Source organism: Borostomias antarcticus, assembly GCF_949987555.1.
Source record: "Borostomias antarcticus genome assembly, chromosome: 11".
NCBI lineage: Eukaryota > Metazoa > Chordata > Actinopteri > Stomiiformes > Stomiidae > Borostomias > Borostomias antarcticus.
This window is the reverse complement of record NC_140244.1, coordinates 10380702-10407949: the sequence shown is the minus strand read 5'-3', so window position 1 is coordinate 10407949 and position 27248 is coordinate 10380702. Positions and strand designations below refer to the sequence as shown.

The following is a 27248-nucleotide window of genomic DNA, read 5'->3' as shown; positions in this document are numbered from 1 at the left end:
CCTTTTTTGGCATACTATATGGTATGAAAGTATGCAATTCGGGACGCAGCCTTGATCTATGGACGGACCACTGCCTCTTGTGGTGCCAACAGAGAGATGCATGTGTTCGGCCAGCAACATTGAACAGAGGGAACGAGGGTCCAAAGGTCCAAAGGTCAGACAAGCTGTCTTGTTGTACCAGATGAGTGCCTATAGGCCCTATACCACTGATTTATTTGGGATGGGTCACAAGGTCTGGTCGCGAGCGGTACCTAATGTGTTTTTGTTAGTAACCCGTATTACATTAGCCTCCTATGTTTGATCAGATGCTGCTAATGAGTAGGCTAGCCTATATGTAGCCATTTGAATCCTTCTAGCCTACTAAAAACTGCCCTCGTGCGCCGCTGAATAGCAAGCGCAACCAACAACCAGGGGCTTGTGGGATGCTGGCGGAATCTTTGAGGCAGGCGGGCACTGGACCGGTCGACCCAGGTGTTGGGACAGGGACAACGTGCGCAGGTCGGCCCCTTTATCTCCACATTTAATAACACCTCATCCTTAACTGGCGTCAAGCCTCTTTTTTTAAAATAAGAATCTGCGCTTCACACATTTGCGCCCTTTGGTCGCTGTGGTCTCTGTTGTGCTACAAAAGGACAGGCTACTTACGGAAGTTGGTTGGCTTCTTCAAAAGTTGATTCAGCTACAATGAAAGTCAAGACTGCTATCATCCTAGTCTTTCTCGCTGCATTTGCCTGTATTGCTGCAGAGGACGTTGACCCTGACGAAAATGGGGTGGAGGAATTACTGTTGGAGACCTTGGTGAGTTTTCACAGTTAATTTCCTATTTAAATTCGCTGATTTATGCGAAGCTTCTGAAAATCAAGGATCGGTGTTGCAAATAAAGTTTAGCATACTGCCTGTCCTGATTGACAAGGTTTTGTTATGAGGCATATATCGTTCGCATTGATATCCTTTGATCCTTTTTTTCAGAATCAATCCTTTTTCGAATGGAATGAAACAATGCAACGTAGTTCGCACTCTTTAAACGTTTTCCATCTTCCCTCTAGGTGAAACCTGAAACTTGTGCTGTATTATCAGAAATGGGGGACACGCTTGAAATCCACTACACGGTAAGAAAAAGTGTAGGCCTATTCATGTTCATTCAACTTATATTTTTCTCTTTCAAAGCAAAGGCACCGCCCTGCAGCAGAGTTCGCGCAGCTATGATCATTTAAGAATAGCATTTAAATTCGGGGTGATTGTAATATTTACTATGCTTGCAGGATTTTTGCTGCAGTGTGCACTCATAGGTAGCCTTGCCTACGTTATTGATGTGGCACTACACATGTGCACACAAAAATCTTTAGGCTACTTTGAATCCAGCTGTTTCAATAGTCCACCTTTTTTGAAACGGGGCAAAAAGCCTGCTAACAAATGTTGATATTTTTATGTGTTTTTTGTCTAGCTTGCTTGAAACTTCTGTCATTGTGTCTACGTATCCGACGGCTAGTTATCTATGCTTACTGTGTGTTTTACTTATCGGTATACTTAGCCTAACTAACTACTCGGTGTTAAATATACTCGTTTTTACGCGTGCCAGACATTCTGCTGTTGATGAGGGTGCAACACGTCAGCACTCCAGCTGCGTCAGTAGGGCGCATGGCCAGAGCCCCAACCCACTTCGAGACTGTTTTCTCAACGACCATACTACTTTACACAATTTGCATTGTTGTTTTATATATTTATATTTCTTTCGTTGAAGGATACATATTTTGTTAACACTGCTCTCGTGTCCAATCACTGTTGTAACCGGGTGTGATCTTTTTAATAGGGCAAACTAGCGGACGGCAAGGTGATAGACTCATCATTGTCCCGGGAGCCCCTCGTTGTGGAGCTGGGGAAGAGGACCGTTATTACTGGTAAACTTACATTGCACAATTCTGTGTGATGTGAACAATATACAATACTATAATGGGAACACATGTAACAAATAAGAAACTATGTTGCTAATGTGTGATGTTCTTGACAGGTCTGGAGCAAAGCTTGTTGGGTCTGTGTGTAGGGTGAGTATAATCAATGTTCAGCTGTTGAAAAGACATTGAAATGCATTCTATCCACCGACAAAAAGAACGATTGAAATTGTGGGCCTGATACATTAAAATATAACATCCCAAAATACTGTTTTCTTTCTTATTATCCCCCAGACAAAAAATCAAGGCCACTATTCCACCTCATCTTGCCTATGGGAAGAAAGGATACCCTCCCACTATCCCTGGTACTATATGCATGCACTCTATACTGTCACACACACACACACACACGCACATTATGACTAAAGCTTTGTCCGTGTTACTCTAGGTGACGCTGCACTTGAGTTTGAGGTGGAGGTACTTTCCCTGACCCCACAGACGCCATGGCAGAGAATGGTGAACGATGTGCTCCCCCTGGTGTGTCTAGGCTTGGTGCCCACATTGCTGGGCTTGGTGGGGTTCTACCTCTATAACAAGGCCAAGGCCCAGCGGCCCAACAAGAAGAAGGACAAGAAGAGCAAAAAGAAATGATGCACAATAGTCACACTATTTAAATAAAATATACAATTTATTATTGTGAATGGTGATGTTCCTTTTGTTTATTTGTTAGGTGTTTCAGCATATGGTAAAATGATGCCTGAAAATAAAATAGGTAGTAGGATTCTATACAAATTGATAGTTCATAGTTTTCTCCTAGTCACAAATCAAGTTCAGGTATGCTACAGAGTTTGTAGTGACATATATGGTAGTTAATGTGCAAAAGGTGCAGGCAATCTGGATGTAATACAGTTGATCAGAAAATAGGTGAGTAAACTCTCAGCCTCATTTTCAAGAGGTGGGTAAACTGAGTTTGCTTGGGTTTACCCTCCAATCCACCCCTGGTTGCACCTGTTAGTTAGATGAGTATCCCTCTCTGCAGTGTACAGTGCACTCCTCTATCACAGTGTGGCCGTCCTCGGCAGCGCGAGGGCTCCAGGAGACCATGAACAGGGGGTTGCAGTGGCGTAGGATGTCATCGCTAATGAAAGTTTCATCCAGGTACTGGCGGAGAAGCTGCTGGTTCTTTAAGGTTAGAGAGGCCTTCTCCTGCATGAGAACCATGTTATAACTTAGCCCGAAAGACAGGACTTTCTCCTGCCCAGTCTCCAGCTTCCGACACAATTCGGCTGTGCCTCAGGAGGTAGAACTTGTATCGTAGGATCAGCGGTTCGAATCACGATTCCTCCTGTCCACATGTCGAAGTGCCCTTGGGGAAGACACTGAACCCCAAATTGCTCCCAATGAGCAGGTTAGCACCTTGCATGGCAGCTGCCGCCATTGGTGCGCAATCCACTTATCATTTACCATCTCAGCCAGGAGCAGCAGCCTCTCCCTCTGAAGCCAACAGACAGAAAAAGGACAGACAGTGTAAATGTCACTCGCCACAAGTGAAGGTGTACGGCAAGTCAGACTGTCAGTAAGTGTGAAATGTGGAGTATGCGTGGATAAGAGAATCTATGATGTGTGGGAATTACTAACACTATGTGTGAGGCAGCTGACACGTGAGATAAGTGTGTGTGTGTGTGTCTTACAACACCTTAGCAGTGAGGCCCTGCAGATTCCTGACCTCGTCGTTGCTGTGGAAGGGGAGGCTGGTAAGCTGGTCGTGACTCAGCTGGGTGGTGAGCTGGCAGACCTGCAGGGTGACTTCCTCCCGAGCCCTCAGCACCACCACCCCCTCGCTCTCCCTCTGACTGGAGCTCAGCCTGGAGCGCAGCATGGAGATGGACCAGGAAGTCAGCCAGACAGATAAATAGACACACTCTATTTGTGAGAGAAAGTGAGGATTAGGGTTAACTCAGGTCACTCACAAAGCACTAGGATAGAGATCTAGTCTTGATGACCTTGTCCTTCACTGTGTAACTCTGCTGCTCCTGGGTGATACTCAGCTGATCGTCTGACGTAGAACTGTCCGCCATTGCTGGGTCAGCTTATTCCTCTCTTCCTTCTGCAGCTCTTCCTGGTTGTAGGCTATGAGGAGAAGAGGAGGGAAGGGAATACATTGTATAGAGACAATTGAAAGTGTGGCGAATAAGCTTTTACCCATGTGATCTTACCAGGAGGAACTGTGCATGTCCTCTTTCCTTTTGGCCAACTCTTTCTTTGCTTGCGCCCTCTGATGCATCAACAGGAGCCTCTCCTGCTCTGTCATCGCTACCTGCTCCGCCCACCACACCCCCAAACCCTTTTTTTGCCCTTTCTTGGACATGACGCTGCTATCTCACCTCTCTCCTAATGTTACTGGGTGGCTCTGCTGTTTTATAGCCACTTGACTGCACAGAGATAATTAGATTCTGAAACTAAACAAATGACTTGGTTAGGTAAGTACAGCACTTCTTCATTAGGTCTACTTTTTTTCATTGCCTTTTTTGTTTTGATTTGAGCCGAGACTAACTGTTTTTACTTACCGGACCCCGACAATGTAATGTACTGACCATTTCATGGAATGGTCATATTCAAAGCAATACCACAGTTGCAGTCCTACTTGGGCCAGAAGTCTATGCCTTCCAATTTGATGGTCTGGTCTGGTCTTCTACATGTGGGTAACTACGCCAGCTAAATCAACTGTACTAGACAGTTCCCAATAACTTGATGACATTAACTTTTGGTTTGCAACTGCTTAATTGATTGACTGCATGGGCAATATTAATCAAATCCCATTCCATTCAAATAATTGTAACAGCCTTTCAGAGAGATTACGGTAAATTGCGACACCGGTAGAGTACTGCCAGTTTACTGCTTATATCCTTCCGCTAGCTCCTTCACTACATAATTATTTCCCACGTAAGAGAAGATGACTATATAATATCATTCAGTGATTATTTTCGCTTCAAATAATATGTCGAACCTTTGTATGAAAATAAATACACGTTTCAATATATTTTTTCAGACCATATTGAACCTCGAGAGTTTACAGTATAGACTATAGTTCGCCAGCACAGGCTCTTCCGGTCCTCTTTCCATTCTCCTGTCCAACATGGTGAGTGCATGGCCCAGACACTCGTGGCCCAAAAACCAAATTATTGTTCATAAAACACAGTATTGAACAAAACATTGTTTCATACTTAATAAGACCACCACCTCACTTTTATTGTAGAATAGATGACCTACGAATTCACTATATATGGAGAGAAAAGCAACATATTAGGGATCGGAGGCTGTCGTGTATTCCAGCTAGCTTGCTTGCTAGTTTGTTAGCAGGTAGCTAATACTAGCTAACGTTAGCGTAGCAAGTAGCCATGTTAGCATGCTAGCTAAAGAAACTACTACAAGAGCTAGGAATTCACCATCCAAGAGTCAGTGAAAGCTGTAACACTTCGTAACCCTGACTCGGAATACCCAGTTACATACAGCCTTTAAAGGTTTTTTGAGTACTTCATTCTACAGCACTATCTTTCCCAGAAGATGCATTGATGCAACCGGCATTGCCAGCCTTGTAGTAACGTTAGACTACTAACGTTACGCACTGAAATTTGAGTACTAGTTTTAACTTACATTTCCTTTCCTCCATTCAAGTTACTCAAGGTTTTATTTAAATGTCAAGGATGTTAATTAGCTTTTCAGTGCGGTTACCTTGGCCAGTTATGGTTGTGTATGAACAAGATTCAAGATCAGTTTATTGCCATCTATGGTTTACACATACAGTACTAGGAATTTGTTGAGGGTTTATGGTGCATAGTCTACACTGAGGGAGACATTAGACAGGGTGCAGGACTCAACAGTGCAAAAATAAAATATAACCAACAACGGAAAGTGCAAATTGGGTCTATGTACCTGAAGTTAGTTGCAATGCATTACACAGTAAACTGAGTACTGTTAAAAGTAAGCGATAATCAGCACGTACATGTCCTTACGCATCTGTCTTTGTACGTCTGTTATAGACCAAGAAGAGAAGGAACAACGGACGTGCCAAGAAGGGCCGTGGGCATGTGCAGCCCATCCGCTGCACCAACTGTGCCCGTTGTGTCCCCAAGGACAAGGCCATCAAGAAGTTTGTCATCAGGAACATTGTGGAAGCTGCAGCGGTCAGGGACATCTCTGAGGCCAGCGTCTTTGACTGTGAGTGTCTTCAGGTGTCCGGTACCATTGCAATTTTGAGGATTAAACCCAAAAAGTCCTTAATTGCCCTCTCAGTACATTATGTTGTTCAGATTGTAGAGTTTAGTCCTGGTAACCTATTGATGAAATTGTTATTGACCTTGCCATCAGATTTGTCAAATAGCATTGTACTCTACTAAATGTAGTAGTGGGCTTAATAATTCTCCCCTTCCATTCTACCATGCGATTGATGTTCTCTAGGGTGAAATAGTGCTCAAATAATATTGACATCTTACTCATGACTTCTGTCCTCTGCCTTCTGCAGCCTACGTCCTGCCCAAGCTGTACGTGAAGCTGCACTACTGTGTGAGCTGTGCCATCCACAGTAAGGTGGTGAGAAACCGCTCCTGTGAGGCCAGGAAGGACCGCACCCCACCCCCCAGGTTCAGGCCAAGTGTGAGTATCCCACCACCAGCCCCCTTCTAGAATAAAACCAACACGGCAGCTTAGAGTACTAGCTTGTAAATTTACTGGATGCACTCATACTAACCTAAAGCTCAGTATACCTTTTAGATGATATACTTAAATCATCAATTAAATCAACTATTTATACTATAACTCTTACATTTGCCTGTCCTATTTAAGGTGTGGTCTACATGAACTGTCTAATGAGGTTTTCTTTACAGGGTGGTGCACCCAGACCTCCTCCGAAACCCATGTGAGGAAGAAGACATTGTGGGAAAAAAATCAAATAAACATCTTTATAAAAATAACTTCTCATTACTTAAGTCACACCACTGACAATGTAGGCTTTATAACCAGTGTCCTGCAGATCAAGGAAGTATCAGCCAGTCAAGTAGTTTTTTATTTGGAATAGACTCTCCTTCAGTACAGTACAAAACTTACAGTAGTTTAATCTTGATTACACAAAGACATAATTACATTATGATACAGGTAAAAAGGCTCTGCAGTAGTTAAAGCGAAACAATACCGTTCACTGGGTAAAGAGGAGAAAAGTTAACAAAGCAGATAGTCAAGTCAAAGGGAACACAAACACAGTGCAATAGAGAAACTTTGAAGAGAAGAGGGACATTTAAACGCTAGGGGGAAAAGCCAACACATGAACTACACATCAGTAACAAAATATGTTTTTCTGAAGCAGGGCTGGGTGTTGAGTAGAAGTACAAAAGCTTTTATCATTTTGTCCATAAGACTATTTGGGGGAGAAGCTGAGTAAGTAAAACGGCTAGCGCTTAGGTACCACATGCACCCGATTCTAAAAACAGCTGTCCAGTGTAGCACACCAAGAAAACCCATCCAGCCTTCACATTTCCACTTTGGAAGCAGGACAAAAATGTGATATTACACATTAAAAACCAGTCATGTGCTGGTCATAGCTTTTGAGAGTATGAGCTTGACAACTGCAGATCCAATTGGACAGTCATTGACTAATAAGATTCCACAACAATTCATGGCTAGCTCTTTCAAATTGATTGAATGGTTTTATCAAGGCATGTAAAATGACCAAATTAAAGAGACCCGCAATACCATACAAAGATCCAATCACATACTTATCTAGTTTTTTGGCAGTTACCAGTATGTGCATTATTACTATGTATTCCATTTGGTTTTCAGAGATCTACAAGTAGAATTTACTTTGATGTTGACTAACATGTTTGGGCAAAGGGTATCTGACTGGTTCACATTTGGACCCACAGTGCTACTTTTACAACCATCTGATTTGAAGTGCCTTCTGTCTAGGTCATGAAATTATCAATTTGGGTTGGTGAGGAGAGCCCAGATTATATGAATGCTTGCCAAGTGTAATACGCAAAAATTATGTAATAAGTTTTGGTTTCTTAGAGCACATCAAGAATTGGGACACAACCAAGATTTAAAGGTGTGGAAAACCTTAGGCAAAAGGCACAATAGTACAATTTACAACACATACAAACTACACCAACAAGAGGATTGTAGCTGGGGCCCCATTTCCAATATCTTCTTACACTTTATAAAGCATCATGATAATTTCCTTGATTTCTATGCAAAAATGTAGGGGAACATCACAAATAAGCTGATATCGTCAATAACAATGAAGATTTCATGCAAATGTAAAGTACTGTAAATTACACATGGGAATGGCTATATTTTACAATCGCAATTTGGTGTAGATTTGACATACATCATTTGCCATCAAAACTTTAATATGGCCCCAGATCGTTAGGAACCCCCTTAAAACCTTTCTTCCGAGGTGCCAGATGAAGTTCAATTGGATGTTAGTCAGACTATTTCTCACTGCGTTTATACTGTTCATTCTCAACTTTGCTGAACAGTCATTACGTGTCCATTGATAAGGCATAATGTTTAGAACAGCATTGCAGATATTGAGGTTAATGCAACCAATTAAGTGCAACTATGCCTTGATGTTGTGAGCATTTGATGTTTCCACATAACTTCAATAATAAATCATGTACTGAGTTAAGATACATTGCTGCCTAAACCACTTAATTGACCACCAGAAATAAAAAGATTACATCAATATTCCCCATACCCCAAAAACAGGCAATTATCATTTGAGGTATCACATTTGGAAATCATAATAGATGCTCCACTGTTCATCTGTCATACTGTACTTCATGTGTTGGAAGCTTTACAGCCTAAATCCAACAAACTTCCTTCACCTACTGAAAACCAGACAGAATAACGGACCGGGCTCTGAAGCAGACCTTCAACCCTACTCCTTTTTTGTCTGATTCTATTTGAGTATTTATCAGTTAATTTGATCATTGCACAGTGCTGCAGAAAATACTGTTTACTATGTCGCTTGTATATCTTGAAATAAGAGGTTTCTGAACATCAGTGCTCTCTATAATAAAAACAAATACAACTCAAATGAGAACAGAAAAAGAAAAAAAACAGTAAGAGTGGAATAGACATTTTAAAGTCACTTCTAAGTCTTCTAAGTACATAGCTTGTCAACCACCAAGGACTGTGACCGCACACCACTTCACTCATACACATCATAGCAGCAGGTGGCGATCACATGCACTTGAGCTCTTCAAATAAAGACTTTGAATATCTTTGATATATGCCTGAAAAGTGCTTCTCTATCCCCGGCATGTCACTCTCCTTAAGGACGATTTTATCATCTTGAATAGGCCAAATGAATGGGGACAGTGCAACTGGGGTTATATGGGGCATCAGGTATACAATGGGACTGTGGTACCATCATCTGGGTTTACCCATGATCTTCAGGCTCCCTTCATCTTCACATCACTAAAAGTCAACATAACCATAAAGTCGTGCTGGCAAGACATCGCTGTTGGTGCTGCATGCATGTCCCCCGTACGTACGCATCATCAGTGAGGTCAGCATCATGAAAGGCACAATACAATGAAATACATCAAAACTGGTCGTAGATCTCACTTGTAAATAATTTTGGTTTTTCTCATCAATCAAAGAAGGGCCAGATAATGAAGGGAATTTCTGAACAACCTTACTTCCATCTTTCTCCAACATCGTGGCAGTGGAACTTTTTTGAGGAATGAGGAAAAACATTTTATTTATTTCTACAAACTGCACCGAGAAATGTGCAGGTCATAAATGAGCTCTTCTAAAAAATAGTTGAATATAATCATCATATCTCGGCAGGTATCAGTGCAACAGAAGCATCAGCGGAAACAGAAAACAAACTAATATACAGTATCCCATCCCATCCCCACATTCACACTACTAAAATCCTTCAACTCACTCTCATTTAACTTACTACACGTCCAAATGAACACACGCACACACAAACACACAAAGTAAAATGGAAAAGTGCACTCCATATTTGAGGCAAATGCCTCAAATCCCTCTAACCATTTGACTAAGACCTGGTTTCCTGAGTCTGGTCTGCACAACAATTACCATGATCTACTGTACACCACCTATGCAACACTGGGACTCCCTCCCTCAGGCACTCTGCTTCTGTTAGTTAGGGAATGGAATAGATCTGTGAAAAGTGCTTTTCAAATGGGTCTTAGTTAAACAAATTCCAGGAAAAACAAAGTCCTCTAAAGAAGACTGGTGATTTGTCTTACTGCATTGCAAGTTGTAAGCTTATCAAAGTTTTTTTTGTGTTTTTTTTGTTTTTTGCATTAGCTAGTTTAAAGTGCAGAAGAAGAGAACTAACGTTATTCAAAAAGTCACACATATAAATCACATTTGTGGAGCATCATAGTTTTGTGCGCCAGGGTTCCCCCTGGATTAGAGAGAGAAGGTAGACCACACCAGACAAGGCACTTCTGAGGATAAAAAAGTGCATTGACTCTTCATCTACTTAAGAATAAAATCAATTTGAAAGTGCATTTTTATTTTTAAGAATTTATCCACTGCGAAAAGTGCAAAGTGGTGAGTCTCCTTGTCAGAATGATGCTATTCCATCTATCGGGCCTATTTGGACTCAAGGTTTCTATAGTAACAGTAACAATGCCTGTGTAAAATTCCCTTACAAAAGCGGCTTCATACTTCCACACCTGCCCCCTTCCGTTCTAAGCTCTGTGATTGTGCAGTGCAGACCAAACCCAGCCAGGTCTTTGTCTCAGATTAAAAACAGCCCTATGTAAAGCAGCCGGTCTGGCCAGGAGCCCTTCCTCAGCCCAGGAGGTGCTCCCCGCGTACGATGTGCGAGGAGAACTCGTAGCGGTCCTGGCTGCGGTGGCCGCAGATGTTGCACTCGAAGGGCTGGCGGAAGCCGTGGCAGCCCATGTGGATGGTGAACATGACGTGGTCCAGGAAGAGCACCCGGCAGTGCTCGCAGCGGAAGGAGCGCACGGCGCGCCCCTCCCCGTCCACCACCCGGAACGCCTCCCTGGAGGTGGAGGAGGGCGCGGCGGGGGAGCCCGGGGCTGGCGGGAGGGCTGGAAGGGCGGGGGCGACTGGGTGACCCCCTCCCTCCTCCCTCTCCCCGTCCCTGTCTTTGGCGTGGCCGGGGCTGAGTCTGTCCCTGGCCCTGTGGTGCAGCAGAGGTGGGGGCGGAGGGTGGTGGTTGGAGTGGAGGTGGTGGAGGTTGTGATGGTTGTTGTTGTTGTTGCTGTGGAGCGGCAGGGCGGGCGCCGTGCTGCCGTACACCTCATCTGGCATGCTCTCTGTGTCCGTGGAGTCCTGGCAGCCGTTGCTGGGCGAGGGGGCGCGGCTTCGGCCCGGCGGCAAGTCCTCGTGGCCCTCGGCCGCCTCCCTCCCCCCCGCCCCCGCCGACCCCAGCCCCGCCCCGGCCCCCGTGCAGTCCAGCCTGGGCCCCAGCGGAGCCATGGGGGCGTGGGCCGAGCTGATGGCTGGCCGGAGCTCCGACAACCGCAGGGGTCGCAGGGTGTCTGATCCCCCTCCTCCTCCTGGGACCCCCAGGAACCCTCCTCCTCCTCCTCCTAGGCCGGGGAAGTGCGGCTGCTCCAGACCCCCGTGATGCGTCTCCCCTTCCTTGTCGAAAGCGGCGCTGTGCTCGTAAGGCGTGTCCGCCAGGTTGAGGCGCATGTGCTTCTGTCCTGCGGGGCAGAAAACGGGCAGCGGGCGTTATTTCCACGACCTTCACCCAAGCTGGCCTCTCAACCACACCGGAAGGCATGGAGGAGAGTAAGGAACCAGCTGGGAGCTGATTGTACAGTACGATCCTCTGTTCCCAGACCTGCTGAAGATGCAGCACCTGTTCGTGCTCACTCCCTGTGTGTATGAGCCGTTTCTTGCTCACCTCCCCTACTCACAATCAAAAATTAGGTGCTCACCGACAAATTTCTGCGGCGTGGACCTCTTGCGTTTGGTGATGCTGTTGGCCAGCCGGTCGATGAACGCCATCTTGTCTGAGGAGGGTTGCATCAGCGAGTCAGGCATGAACTCCAGGTCCCTCAGCTCCTCTCCTGCAGAGCACATGGCATCACTTTCACGAGAATAGATCACTTTTACATTGCGCGCGCGTGTGTGTGTAAGGTTAAGTAAAACGCATGTACTCTATGTGTGTGTTTTGATTCGTGGGTGGTAATGATGGCGCCGTGTGTGTGTGTGGAGATAAACAGCTCTACCTTGGTTGTGAGCGCCGGGCGGCTGCGGGGTCTCCAGGCTCTGGAGGTAGCTGTGGCAGCGTTCGCGGTGCTCCTCCAAGGTGCTCTGCTGCTTGTAGCTGCGGCCGCAGTAACTACACTTGTAGGGCTTCCCCACAGTGGGAGAAGACACTGGAGACAGAGCAACAAGGACACAATTACATAGCAACAGTGTATTCATGTCAAGTGTCTGTGTGAATAATGTGAGTGACTGAAGTGTGCATGTGTGTGTGTGTGTGTGTGTGAATCCCTCTCACCCGAGTGAGTGCGGAGGTGGCCAGTGAGAGCGTCTCGTCTGCGGCAGGCGTAGGTGCAAAAGGGGCATTTAAAGGGCTTCTCCCCAGAGTGCAGCTTAATGTGGCGCAGCAAGTTCCCCTTCTGAGTGAAGGAGGCACCGCACTGATTACACTGGAATGGTCGCTCACCTGAGGTAGAATCACACTCGGTTACACACATGCTGTTCATCACCAAGCCTAGTCATTTACACCAGTGTGAAACCAATTTTGTTCCCCATGTTAGCCCACTCAACTTACATAAAATCATTTTACCCTTAACTTGACAGAAGTTGATTCCCTCAGATCTTTTAAATAATGAACATTGGTTACTCAAGGAAAAAGAATGTGATAAAAATGAACTAACCATGTAAGGCAAAATTGCAGCCAACTACAACAAATTAACCTATATCTGTTAGTACAAAGGACTAATCAATCAATCGATCGATCAGTCACCTGTGTGGCTGCGTTTGTGCACCATGAGGACGTTGGGGCCAATGCAGATCATTCCACAGATGTCACACTTGAGCTTCCCATTGGGCAGCCTGGTGGCACCTGCTGGCATTAGCTCAGGACTGGCATGATCCCTGTAGCCTCCAGGCTCTCTCCCCTGCTCAGGGCCCCCCTCATCCACTCTGTCCCCCCCCTCGTCCTCCAGCCCAGCACCACGACCCCCCTCCTCGTCACTGTACAGCTCCACCTTGATGGAGTTGGCTGGAGAGAGAGAGAGAGATGGAGAGGATACCCACAGAGGTATGAGGATATGAGAGCTGAAATACTGACTATGATGATGAAACCAATGACAAGCATGATAAACTGTTTGGCACTCACCACTGAGGGAACGGGTAGGGGAGGTGTGCTGGCTGTTAGGGGTGCTCACTGTTGGACCTCCCAGGGCCCCTGAGAACTCCCTCTCCATTGAAGAGTCTCCACTGCCTGTGGTCCACAGCATACACAGTCTGAACATGTTCTGACAGCCCTCCCCCGGTGTCGCCGGCACACACAGGGACAAAACCTGGTGTACTCATTAAAATACTATGGTCTTACCTGACATGTAGGATCGGCCATTGCAGTCCTCAGCATCCATACTCACACAATCTAAATGGAGGGGAAAAAAGCAGCTGACAATGTTTCTCTCTGTCACACACACACATTTAACACTTCAACACTCAAAAGTAGCTGATGAATAACGATGTTGAACAAAATATGATAACCAGACATGTAGCTAGAAACCAGTTCTGCTAAGCTGCATAGTTATCTATAACATAACTTGCAATGGTTATGCATGAGGCTGGTGAAACCTGTGTGCTAACTAATATAGTCTGACTACCAGCTCACAGATAATTGGTACTGTAACTGAAAATGAGCGTTACATCAAGCTAACAAACATACTTTTAGCCAACTTCACCTTCGGTGCGTGCACCTGTCAAACATTGTTGCTTGCTAGCAGTACAGGGCTAGCTAACTTGGCTAGCTAGGTAGACAAACTGTTGTGCTGACAAATATTTAACTAGCTTGCTAACGCCTAGCTAGGTGACGTAGCTAACGTCAGATAGCATACTTGAGGCTAGCGAGAATAGCTACTGCTAGCTAGCAAACAAAACTGGCTAGCTAGTGATATATGAAGTGACAGCTCATAATATCGACACAATAATAACAAAAAAAACACGTAGCCAGTCGTGCTATAAACAAGTAAGCAGCTCCAAATATTTTATTGCCAGTGTCCATTGTCCAATCCCAATGCTACGTCTTGGTTAGTTAGCTATCTTACCTATTCTAGTAGCTAGCATGCCTGTGGCTAGCTAGCCTGCTACAGCACGGGAATAATGTTTCTTACAGCGGTTGCTATGACACCCACCGCCCAGAAAAATGCGCTAGGCTAGACAGCTAATCAGTCGACTAGCATCTCTGGTCGATAGCATCGCCTGACATAAACTTAACATCGCAAACACTTAAACTAAGTCATAAGTTGTTAAATGCATTTCCCAATCACATATCTGCCACCAGATGTCACGTTACCTGCACGAAAGGCCCTGTCTCTCTGATTTTATGTGTCTGTCTCTTCTCCGCTTGTTTTCTCTTGCGACGACAGCATCTCCCGGCAGCGTTCACCTCGAATTCTAAACAATTTCCGGTGTCCGCGAAACACCGGGATACAGACCCACTTAATCCAACGCCAATGATTTCTCATAACAGAGAATGTCGAAAGAATCGAGTTCGAATACAACATATATGGGGCCTAACAATCTACATTACTCAAGTGCACAACTTGTTGCACATATCACTTTAGTGTTAAATGCATCCTCTCCATGTCTGAGTGTGTCCTCTGAGTGCAGTGTCAAGTGATTTTCAGATCGTCACGCTGTAGAAGTCTGGGGCCTCATTTATCATTGAGGTACGCCTTCTTTTACACGGTCTTTTCCGCGATTTCAGGCGTACGCCTTCCCCCCCCCCACAGCGCGATCTATCAAGCAAAAAGGGCGGATATTTAGTCGCCTTTCTACGCGCTTTTGTAGGACACCTCTCAACTTGGCGTACCGATTTAGACGGATTTTTACACCCTTTTTGAACACAGGGGGAACTGGCGACGCAGGTGGTGCGTCGGTGAATTACAATGTTTGATGGAGAGAAGAAGAGCGAGAGTTTATGAACGCTCAATCATGAATTTCTTGGAGGTGGTAGGCTACGCTCCGCTCCAGAGTTGTGGCTGAAGTCAGAGGTGTAGAGGGTGAACTGTATGGTTCCTTGGGGGGCGCTATTGCTTATCACTACATCAGACAGGCAGCCCTGCAGTTGGACATACTGTGGCCTGCCGGTAAAGTAGTCTGTGATCCAAGCCACCATGTCATGGTCTCTGAGGTCACAGGGGTGGGAGCTGAGTCAAACCTGTTGGAAAAACTGGTTATAGCTCATTAGCACGTTCTTGGCCTCCCCCCACAGCTGGACCTGGTTGGATATGTCCAGTGATCTTATTCATTCTGTCCCGCACTTCCTTGGTGCTGTTTTGCTCAAGTTTGCCCTCCAGCCTCTCTCAAGCTGTTCTTGGCCTCACCTCCCTCCTAGCTCCTTCTTGACTGACCCGGCCTTCTCCCTGTCCTCGCCCTGCCACGAAGGCCCTCTTCTTCCTGTTGAGTATGGCTCTGAATTTCCTTGTTAAGAGCATGGGCATGCTTCACAATGCTATGTGTCTTTTTCCTTCTCACAAGGGGAACATAGATATTCGCATTATAGGTAGGCTACATTGAACCTGACCTTGATCATGAACCTGATCTAAAGATGATCCCCACCTGCTATGAGAAAATACCCCCCCACACACCAGGTTTATTCCAAAGATCATATCAAGCATACTGCCATATGAAATACAGACACCCTTTCACTTATCTTAAATGCGCTTTATTGGTTGCCAGATAGATGAGACATTTAGTGGAGGAACCAACCCTCAAAAAGAGCCTTAGTTTTTGAGATACCCCTTCCCGGGGTAGAACAAAACGGGACATTGTTTTTTCATATCTTTAATATGTCCCCTTCATGAAATGGATTGTCCCAAGTTTTACTTTTACTGCGAAAGTCATGAAATTCATCCGTGAACTGACTTACCCCATATGCCAAAAAAGTACAAAAAACGCCTAACCTGAAAGAGGGAATTCCAAGATAATCCTTGCAACCAGGATAACAATATTTGGTTCTATTTTGAATCAGCAGCCTTCTATATAAGGCCTTATTATAGGCGGAAAGAGCAAAAAGTTATTTTGTATAAGGAATATTCACTTTTAATCCTGGTCCTACTCTAACAAAATCTGACCTTATTTTTTCATAACTTTGACTTATCCCCTTCATAAAATGAATCATCAGACTTTTTACTTGTTTTGAAAAAGCCATGAAATTCTTCAATAAAGTGATTCACCACATTTGCAAAAAAGAGCCAAATACTCCAGGCCTGCCCTGAAAAAGGAGTTCCAAGGTAATCCTGCATCATTTTCCATCTACTGGTTGGATTTACTTTATATTTCCACAGATTGTCTACAGGTAGAACCCTAACACCCCAAACCAACCAAAGTGTCACAATATTATTGTATTGTGAATCAGCAGGCTTTTATAGACTACTAGGCCGTGTTACAGACAGATATGGCAAAGTTTTATTTTTCTGAGTTACTTCTTATCCTGGTGTAATAATACTGTAAAATGCCTTCATACAACACAATGACTGCTTAATAACAGGGAATACCATGTTTTCACCCACTTCATATTCATATGGAATCTATAGATGACGATCAGGTTATATCTCATACACCTTAATGCAGCAGGAATGACAAATATTGTTATATTGGCAGCCTTCTATATGGTAGTCAGACTTAAAGTGCAGTATGGGTTAAGTACACACAGTGGAATACACTACTTTTTCTGTGCCATTCTTGAAAAATTGAAAAAGTGCTTATTCTCAGTTTAATTTTTTTAGTTACTTTTTGTGATATTTAGAAATCAACAGACTATTTGAGCAGTGGGGGAGGAACTGAATAATTACTGGTCAAAATTGTTTTCCAAGGGGGTGAATCAGTCACTAGCATTAGGACAGTCTATGGAAGTGCAGGAGCAATATTATGTGCAGTGCAATCCCACAGACAGACACTGGCACTTTCTTGTTGTATTGCAATCTGTATCATTGCAATAGAGATGGATGAGATCTCTCACAGCTTTCGGTGCAGCCTCCTTTTTGAAAAGGACTGGCTGTAGTGATACATCATATTTTATTATCCAACCTTTTCCAACTGGATTCCAAAGGAGGGGTTTAGCGACATGACTGTGTCAGTTTGGTACATCCCCCTTAGGACGTGCTGTTCAAAAGCATATTCAGGTTGATGCGAGATAGACCTACATAAAAATAGGCAAATCCACAGCTTTAAACTTGACAATATAAACTTGACAAGCACATAAATGAGCTTCAGGATCTGAGAACCTTTGGCTTGACTGATTGCCTTCCAGAGGCTCTACCGGTTGCAAGAAAATATGTTATTCATCTCTATGGTCCAAAAAAGAAGACAAAGTACCATTCTTGATGAGCTCTGATGCATTCTTGCATCAACCACAGACATGCCAGTTATATGAAGGCATTTTACAGTATGATTGTGTGTGCATTACTGTGCAGGGTTGTGTGATGTGTAGTGCAGTAGATCTGTGGTAGTAGTGCTTGTAGTTAGTGCATGCTGCTTGCTACTCTGCTGTCAGCTACCGCGGCTGGCTAGCCCTCCTGAGGGTGAAAAGAGGAGCCGAGTGCGTAAGTTTCCTTCTGCCGGTACAAAGCCACTCCACTGCCAAGACTCCTACAGTGCCTCCCCGTGGCCACACATGGTAACTGGGTACCTCACGGTCCCAGGCTAAACTGTAGGGGATCTCGGAGCAACAGTGGGCCCCAGAGGCAAGGCGCGCAGGCCCACCTGTGTGTGGACACGCCCTGGCTCCTGTCAACCACTGTCCCAGCTATGGGCAAATAGCATGGGCAGATGGGGCTCATAGCCATAGAAGGCAACCCATCTAGGAGAAGGTAACTTGGAACAAAAACCACAGGCCTGGCTCCGCACCGTATACCATCTGGAGGTGTGGAGCAAGGGTGGATGAGGGCTTTAAGCCCAAAGCGTCCAGAGTAGGGCTGTGAGGAGTTGCGCCCCACAGTCCTTAACTAGCATTGTAAAGCCTGACAATGGAGACACCGATCATCGAGAATCCTATACTTCCAGCGGCGGGAGTCCGCAGGAACCAAGCAGCGGATGGTGGTGCTGGTCCTCCCTCGGGGGGACACTATGACGACTGAGTGTGTACTCTACCACCAACGCAGCACCAGTTGAGGAAGTGGAGAAGTTCTACGAGAACCTAAGCACAGCGATCCTGTTAGGGGTCAGGATGGAGGACCCAAGAGCAGACACGATTGGGGTGAAAGCCCGTAGGCACGTTTATTGCGATCCGGGGAGAGGCAGGCAGTAACGCGATCCGTAGACAGGCGTGGGTCAGGCGGGGACGTGGTAGTCGTACAGGCGATGGTCAGGCAGGAGCGTGGTAGTCGTACAGGCGATGGTCAGGCAGGAGCGGGGTTGTCGTACAGGCGTGGGTCAGGCAGGAGCAGGGTTGTCGTACAGGCGTGGGTCAGGCAGGAGCAGGGTTGTCGTACAGGCGTGGGTCAGGCAGGAGCTGGGTAATCGTACAGGCGTGGGTCAGGCAGGAACTGGGAAGACAGGGAGAACAGGGTAAGGCAAGGTTCAAAAGACAGACGAGGCAGGGAGCTAGAGACGTGTACCCACTAGGTTGGTTGGTTAACGATCTGGCGCCGCATGCTGTGTGGAGTGGCTTCTTAACCTCCTGGGCTGATGGGCTGCAGGTGGTGGCTGGCCAGGATGGGGTGCAATCACCGGAATGACCGGCAGCTGCTCACGCCGACGAGCCCGCAGTTCCCTCTGCGCCCTCTGGGAGGTGCCAGGGGACTCGTTCTCGGAGATAGGGTTAGGGGCAGGCAGAGAGGCAGGGTTAGAGGCATGGGTTGTGACAGGACCCCCCCCTCTACGGGCGACTCCCGGCGACCGACCAGGCAGGCCAGGGTGGGCCCGGTGGAAATCCCGGACAAGAGAGGGGTCCAGGATGTGCCTGCGGGGCACCCAGCTTTGCTCCTCAGGCCCATAACCCTCCCAATCGACAAGGTATTGCAGACCCCGGCCCCGGCGACGGACCCTCAGCAACCGCCGGACAGTCCAGGCCGGATGGTCGTCGATGAGGCGGACGGGGGGAGGAGCATCGCCTGGGGGGCAAAGGGGACTGACCTTCACAGGTTTGATCCTGGAGACGTGGAAGACCGGGTGGATCCTCATGGCGGGGGGCAACCTGAGCTTGACCGCCACAGGGTTGACCACGCTCTCAATGACGTAGGGGCCGAGGAAGCGGGGGACCAGCTTCCTGCAACCTGCCTGCAGCGGAATGTCCCTGGAGGAGAGCCAGACCTCCTGGCCAGGCACATAGTTGGGGGCCGGGGTCCGACGCTGGTCGGCATACCGCTGGCTTCTGCGGGTGGAGCGGAGCAGGGCCGAGCGGGCGATCCTCCAGATCCTGCGGCAGCGGTCAATGTGGGCCTGGACTGACGGGACAGCCAGCTCCTCCTCCTGCTCAGGAAAAAGGGGCGGTTGGTAACCCAGGGAGCACTCAAACGGGGACTGACCTGAGGAGGCGTTGGGCAGGGTGTTGTGGGCGTACTCGACCCAGGAGATGCGCTCGCTCCAAGAGGCCGGGCTCCGGCCCGTGATGCACCGCAGGGCAGTGCCCAGGTACTGGTTGGCCCGTTCCGCCTGCCCGTTGGTCTGGGGGTGGAAGCCCGAGGACAGGCTGACAGTGGCCCCCATAGCCCGACAGAACTCCCTCCAGACCCGAGAGGTGAACTGCGGCCCCCTGTCTGACACAATGTCGAGGGGGATGCCATGGAGACGGACCACGTGAGTCACCAGCAGGTCCGCAGTCTCAGAGGCAGAGGGGAGCTTAGGCAGCGGCACGAAGTGGGCAGCCTTCGAGAAACGGTCAATGATGGTCAGGATCACCGTGTTTCCCTGGGATGGGGGGAGACCGGTGACGAAGTCCAACCCAATGTGGCTCCAGGGTCGGCCGGGAACAGGCAGGGGACGCAGAAGTCCTGAAGGGGGCTGGTGGGAGGACTTACTCCGGGCACACACCATACAGGCCTGGACGTACTTGGTGGTGTCGACGGCCATGGTGGGCCACCAGAACCGGCGCCTAAGCAGGGTTAGCGTGCGGCTGGCTCCTGGGTGACAGGCGAACTGGGACGTGTGGGCCCACTGGAGGACCTGGGTACGGACCCGGTCAGGCACAAAGAGGCGGTTTGCCGGACCACCGCCTGGGTCTGGCTGAGTCCTCTGGGCCTCCCTCACGATCCCCTCTACCTCCCAAGTGAGAGCACCCACCACACAGGAGGAGGGCAGAATAGTGTCCAGCTCTGCACTCCGCTCCGGGGGTTAGAACTGGCGTGAGAGAGCATCTGGCTTCACATTGCGGGACCCTGGTCGGTAGGTCAGGGTGAAATTGAAGCGGCCGAAAAACAGAGCCCACCTGGCCTGCCGGGGATTCAGCCTCTTTGCGTCCCGGATGTAGATCAGGTTCTTGTGGTCAGTCCACACGATGATCGGCTGCTCCGTCCCCTCCAGCCAGTGCCTCCACTCCTGCAATGCGAGTTGGACCGCGAGAAGCTCCCTGTTTCCTACGTCGTAGTTCCTCTCGGCCGGCTCCAAGCGGCGGGAGAAGAAGGCGCAGGGGTGGAGCTTGCCGTCCGTCACGGCCCTCTGGGACAGGACCGCCCCAACCCCCGTGTCGGAGGCGTCAACCTCCAGGATGAATTGGAGTGAGGGGTCCGGTTGGATGAGGACAGGTGCGGAGGTGAACAGGGCCTTGAGGGCCTTGAAGGCCACGTCCGCCGCAGGGGTCCAGGCGAAGGGGATGGCCGTGGATGTCAGCGCTGTCATGGGGCTCGCCACCCGGCTGTAGTTCCGGATAAACCTCCGGTAAAAGTTAGCGAACCCCAGGAACCGTTGGAGCTCCTTGCGGGTGGTGGGGACCGGCCACTCAACCACCGCCCTGATCTTCTCTGGCGAAGCCCTCACCCTCCCGGCCTCAATGACGAAACCCAGGAACTGGATCGTGGGCACGTGAAACTCGCATTTCTCCGCCTTGAGGTAGAGCCTGTTCTCCATGAGCCTCTGGAGGACCTGCCTGACGTGCCCGGTGTGCTCCTCCATGGTGCACGAGAAGACGAGGATGTCATCCAGGTAGACGAAGACGGTGTGGTTGAGGAGGTCTCTGAGGACGTCGTTCACTAGGGCTTGGAACACGGCCGGGGCGTTGGTTAGGCCGAAGGGCATGACGCGGTACTCAAAGTGTCCGAGGGGGGTGTTAAAGGCCGTCTTCCACTCGTCTCCTTTCCTGATGCGCACTAGGTGGTAAGCGTTCCTGAGGTCGAGCTTGGAGAACACTGTGGCGCCCTGGAGCGGTTCGAAGGCGGAGGCGATGAGCGGCAGGGGGTAGCGGTTCTTGACTGTAATGTCGTTCAATCGCCGGTAGTCGATGCACGGGCGTAGGGTGCCGTCCTTCTTGCCCACGAAGAAGAAGCCCGCTCCTACGGGTGAGCTGGAGGGCTTGATGAGACCGGCGTTCAGGGACTCATGGATGTATTTCTCCATGGCCTCTCTCTCAGGACGAGACAAGTTGAACAGACGGCCGGAGGGCAGGGGCGCTCCTGAAAGCAGTTCAATGGCACAGTCGTAGGGGCGGTGAGGAGGCAGGGAGAGGGCCCTCTGTTTGCTGAACGTCTCTCCGAGGTCATGGTAGATGGAGGGAACCGTGGACAGGTCAGGTGGCTCCAGTGGGGCGCTGACGCCCTCTGTAGGCGGGGTGGCAGAGGTGAGACAGGTCCTGTGGCAGTGATGACTCCAGCCAATCACCCTGTTGGTCTCCCAGTCGATGTGGGGGTTGTGGCGCCGGAGCCAGGTCTGCCCCAGGACGAGGGGACTCTGGGGTGATGAGATCACCAGCAGGGAGAGGGTCTCGTGGTGGTTGCCAGACAGACGGATCTCCAAGGGCTTTGTGACCTGGGTGACCTCGGCCAGCAGTCTCCCGCTGAGGTCGTGAACGGCAAGGGGCGTGTCACGGGGTTGTGTGGGGATGCCGGCCTGACGGACGAGCGTGGCATCGATGAAGCAGTCGTCCGCGCCCGAGTCAATCAGAGCAGGTACGGGGAATGGCCGGTTGTTAGCTGTGACCACGGCTTCCAAGTGCTGGCGCCCCTGGTGGCTGGGGGTGGAAAGCGGTCTGGAGGGCGGCATCGTTCCACCCGCTCCCCGCAGCCAGGATGCGGAACTCCACAGAGAATTCTGCCACACTCCGGGTGCCCTGCTGAAGATGGAGCAGGCGTGAGGCGGAGTCGCGGCCGTGGGCTGGATGGTCGAAAACTTTTCTAAACTCCACACAGAAAGTCTCGAAGGACCCGAAACAGGCCGCCCCTGACTCCCAGACTGCTTCAAACCAGCGGAGGGGTTGGCCGGTCAACAGGTTGGAGACGAAGGCAATCCTCTCCGCGTCCCCAGAATACCGGCTAGGCTGGTGAGCGAAAATGAATTTGCACTGCATCAGGAAGGACCCGCACTCAGCCAGGTCGCCGTCGAATGGCCTGGGATTGGAGAGCTTGGGCTCTCTCCGGGGCAGAGCGGGGGAAGCGGCCTCGCCAGGAGCTGGAGCGGCGGGCTGGTCCTGGGGTGGTGCTGGGTCCTGGAGAGGGGTAAGGTGGGCGATCAGGTTCCGGAACTCCTGGGTGAGAGCCTGCAGGCCCTGGTCGGTTTGGGATGCCTGGGTGGCGAGCGCGTTCACGCTGGTGGAGAGGCCCTGCATGGCACTGGCCGCATGTTGGAGGTCAGAGTCGTGTCTCCCAATCAGCGTACCTTGGCTGGCGATGACAGTGCGTATGGCGTCGACGTCCGCTGGGTCCATGTCTTGGCCAGATCGTTCTGTTAGGGGTCAGGATGGAGGACCCAAGAGCAGACACGATTGGGGTGAAAGCCCGTAGGCACGTTTATTGCGATCCGGGGAGAGGCAGGCAGTAACGCGATCCGTAGACAGGCGTGGGTCAGGCGGGGACGTGGTAGTCGTACAGGCGATGGTCAGGCAGGAGCGTGGTAGTCGTACAGGCGATGGTCAGGCAGGAGCGGGGTTGTCGTACAGGCGTGGGTCAGGCAGGAGCAGGGTTGTCGTACAGGCGTGGGTCAGGCAGGAGCAGGGTTGTCGTACAGGCGTGGGTCAGGCAGGAGCTGGGTAATCGTACAGGCGTGGGTCAGGCAGGAACTGGGAAGACAGGGAGAACAGGGTAAGGCAAGGTTCAAAAGACAGACGAGGCAGGGAGCTAGAGACGTGTACCCACTAGGTTGGTTGGTTAACGATCTGGCGCCGCATGCTGTGTGGAGTGGCTTCTTAACCTCCTGGGCTGATGGGCTGCAGGTGGTGGCTGGCCAGGATGGGGTGCAATCACCGGAATGACCGGCAGCTGCTCACGCCGACGAGCCCGCAGTTCCCTCTGCGCCCTCTGGGAGGTGCCAGGGGACTCGTTCTCGGAGATAGGGTTAGGGGCAGGCAGAGAGGCAGGGTTAGAGGCATGGGTTGTGACAGATCCACTATGTGCCGGCTCACAAGTTCCTGATTATCCTCGGGGAATTCAATGCGAGGCTCGGACCAGAAGATGCACCCTTCACATACCACAACAACACCAATCGCAACGGCAAACATCTAACTGCTCTGCTCACGGAACACAAGCTCCTGGCCGCCAACACCTTGTTCCCTAAGAGAACGGGCAAGAGATGGACATTCCAGGACCGAGCTACCGGTATGCTACGTCAGCTGGACTACATACTGGTTAGAAGGAAATGGAGGACATCTATCCTCAACGCAGAGTCGTACAGTATGTTCGACTCTGTAGGCTCCAACCACCGTGTGGTCTCTGTGAGACTGCGTCTGAGCCTGAGGGTCCCCAAGAACATCCCGAGGCCTCGGCCCGACTAGGAGGCCTTCGCAAGAAGCCCCGACCTCCAGGCCAGCTACACGGCGGACATGAGAAGCCGCTTACAACTGCAGGCCGATGAGGAAAAGCCTCAGACAACTTATGGGCAGTTTCTCGCTGCTAACGAGGAGGCAACAAGGAGGTGGGTGCTGACAAAGGGGAGACTCAGAGCCTCCCCCAGATCCAAGCACCCGGAGGTCATGAGGGCGCGGGCACGGATGGAAGAGGCGTGTAGAAGCTTCGAGGAAGAGTGGACCACAGAGAGTCGGGAGGTGTTGAACGAGGCCAAACAGCAGCTGTTCAACACCTACGACAGGATCAAAGGGGAGGAGCTGATGGAGAAGGTGAGGAAGGTGGAGGCGGTGCATGGCGAACGACAGTACAAGGAGTCATGGAAGGTCATAAATGAGATGAGTGGGCGCAAGTGGTCGAGGGAGGGACAACTAGCAGGCTGCAGCCCAGAGGAGAGAGTGGCCTCCTGGTTCACCCACTTCCGGGATCTCCTAGGCAAACACCCGACAATGGAAGGAGCTGAGGAAGAAATACCTGCAGTCCTCACAAATCTTGTGATTGACGATGGCCTCTTTACAGCTAAGGAGTTTGCCACAGCGAAGTCTGCTCTGAAGCAAGGGAAAAGTGCTGGGCCGGATGGCATCCCCTCAGAGGTCCCTAAGAACTGTGATCTCGACACCATCATATTGGAGATCTGCCACCAAGCTCTGATAAAAAACATCAAGCCTGATATATATATATGGTCCCTCTCCAACATCATCCCTGTGCTGAAATCTGGAGATCTGTCTAAGCCAGACAACTGTTGTGGCATTAGCCTGACATGTGTCATAGCGAAAATGTACAACCGCCTGATACTAAACCGGATTCGAGATGCTATTGACCCTCACCTGAGGGACAACCAAAATGGCTTGAGAAAAGGAAGGACCACCTTCCCACATAGCCCACATCCTGGCCTTAAGGAGGATCATTGAGGAGGTGAAAAAAAAAAAATCTAACAGCAGTCCTGTGTTTTATTGATTTCAAAAAAGCATTTGACTCAATACACAGAGGCATGATGGTGAAAATCCTTAAGGCCTACGGAGTCCCTCCTAACCTACTCCGGGCCATAGAGGCCATGTACAGGGGCACAAGAGCCAGAGTGGTAACCCCAGATGGCAACAGTGAGGAGTTCGACATTCTAGCAGGGGTGCTACAGGGGGACACTCTTGCCCCCTGCGTCTTCATTGTAGCCCTGGACTGCACGCTTAGGAAAGCCATCAGTGGGCAGGGGCAGGAGCTTGGCTTCATAATAACACCTAGGAAGTCTAGAAGAAACCCTGCTGTAGTCCTGGCAGACCTGGACTATGCAGATGACATCTGTCTGATGTCCAACCATGTGGAGCAGGCACAGGAGCTCTTGAACAGAGTAGAGGCAGAATGTGCCAGGGTTGGCCTCAGGTTGAATGCAAAAAAGACTGAGGCAATCACTTACAACAACCCCCTGAACCACCCACCTCTCAAGACAGTAGGGGGCAATGCTCTAGCAGAAGTTAGTGACTTCAAATACCTGGGTTCCTGGGTCAACTCATCAGAACAGGACCTTAAGGTAAGAAAAGCGCTGGCATGGAGGGCCCTGAATGGCATGAATAGTGTGTGGAACTCCAATCTCCCTTGACACATCAAACTGAGCTTCCTCCATGTGACCGTGGAGTCTGTCCTCCTATACGGCTGTGAAACTTGGACCCTGAAGCCCACCCTGCAGAAGTCTCTGGATGGGTGCTACACCAGAATGCTGCGTGTGGTGCTAAATGTCAACCAGAATGAGCATGTTACCAACAAGCATCTGTATGGGGGGCTACCAAAGCTGAGTGAGAAAGTGGCATCCAGGAGGATGAAACTTGCTGGCCACAGCCACAGACATCATGAACTCCCAGCCAGCAAGCTGGTGCTCTGGGAGCCAACACACGGGCACCGATTAAGAGGACGTCCCACACCAACATACGTGGATGTACTGAGGAGGGACGCAAGAGTGGAGAGTTCTGCAGAACTGGCTGGATGTATGGACGACCGAGATGATTGGAGACTTCGCTGTCAAGCTCGTCTGAGGATGACCTAATGAATTACACCAGGATTAGAAGTAACTCAAAAAAAAACTTGGACGTATCTGTCTGTAACACGGCCTAGTGGTCTATAAAAGCCTGCTGATTCACAATATTGTGACACTTTGGTTGGTTTGGGGTGTTAGGGTTCTACCTGTAGACAATCTGTGGAAATATAAAGTAAATCCAACCAGTAGATGGGAAATGATGCAGGATTACCATGGAACTCCTTTTTCAGGGCAGGCCTGGAGTATTTGGCTCTTTTTTGCAAATGTGGTGAATAACTTTATTGAAGAATTTCATGGCTTTTTCAAAACAAGTAAAAAGTCTGATCATTCATTTTATGAAGGGGATAAGTCAAAGTTATGAAAAAATAAGGTCAAGTTTTGTTCTATGATAGAAGAGTAAGACCAGGATTAAAAGTGAATATTCCTCATACAAAATAACTTTTAGCTCTTTCCGCCTATAATAAGGCCTTATATAGAAGGTTGCTGATTCAAAATAGAACCAAATATTGTCATCCTGGTTGCTTTGGGATGTAGGGACACTAGGCTACCTGTAGACCATATGTGCAAGTATGATGTAGAAACAACCATCTGGTAGAAAATGACAAAGGATTATCTTGGAATTCCCTTTTACAGGTTAGGCGTTTTTTGTACTTTTTTGGCCTGTGGGGTAAGTCACTTCACGGATGAATTTCATGACTTTTGCAGTAAAAGTAAAACTTGGGACAATCCATTTCACGAAGGGGACATATTAAAGATATGAAAAAACAATGTCCCGTTTTGTTCTACCCCGGGGAGTGGTATCTCCAAATTTTGAGGGTTTGGTTCCTCCACTAATTAATTTTATACTGAGTGTCAAAACACTTGGCATATAAAAATAGTATATTGATACTTCTTCAACACTGATATAATGACACAAATTCTGATCTCGCAGCTTCTGGTTTTGATCAGAGCATGTTCTTGGGGAGCGTTTCACGCCCACCTCATAAAAAACAGCGGCGGTACAGTCCGTTCCCCGGTTCTCTCAAGGACAGCCCCGCGACAGAACGTCAGAAGCGGGGCGGAGCGGTCACAGTTTACAGAGTGCGCTGGCCAAAGCAGCAGCAACTTACCTGCAGAGTGACCTTATATAATATCAATGTG

The 27248-nt window shown here is 49.0% G+C and overlaps 3 protein-coding genes across 3 annotated transcripts; 2 read left to right on the top strand and 1 right to left on the bottom strand.

Annotated features, from left to right (window-relative positions):
* Window positions 1-223: 223 nt before the first annotated feature.
* fkbp11 (FKBP prolyl isomerase 11) lies at window positions 224-2550 on the top strand. Its single transcript, XM_084445845.1, has 7 exons — window positions 224-498; window positions 632-798; window positions 1047-1109; window positions 1811-1898; window positions 2009-2042; window positions 2184-2254; window positions 2338-2550. Exons 1-7 carry the CDS (start codon window positions 423-425, stop codon window positions 2538-2540), a joined length of 702 nt encoding a protein of 233 aa, XP_084301971.1. The 5' UTR covers window positions 224-422; the 3' UTR covers window positions 2541-2550.
* A 2435-nt stretch (window positions 2551-4985) lies between these two features.
* On the top strand, window positions 4986-6859 carry LOC311314865 (small ribosomal subunit protein eS26). Its single transcript, XM_084445381.1, has 4 exons — window positions 4986-5028; window positions 5930-6107; window positions 6412-6542; window positions 6773-6859. The coding sequence occupies exons 1-4, from the start codon at window positions 5026-5028 to the stop codon at window positions 6806-6808; spliced, it is 348 nt and encodes a 115-aa protein (XP_084301507.1). The 5' UTR covers window positions 4986-5025; the 3' UTR covers window positions 6809-6859.
* A 3780-nt stretch (window positions 6860-10639) lies between these two features.
* LOC311315321 (zinc finger protein Eos-like) lies at window positions 10640-13516 on the bottom strand (the record flags this gene model as incomplete). Its single annotated transcript, XM_084445972.1, has 7 exons — window positions 10640-11608; window positions 11846-11977; window positions 12140-12289; window positions 12415-12582; window positions 12886-13143; window positions 13261-13365; window positions 13477-13516. 7 exons carry the CDS (start codon window positions 13514-13516, stop codon window positions 10722-10724), a joined length of 1740 nt encoding a protein of 579 aa, XP_084302098.1. The 3' UTR covers window positions 10640-10721.
* Window positions 13517-27248: the final 13732 nt, after the last annotated feature.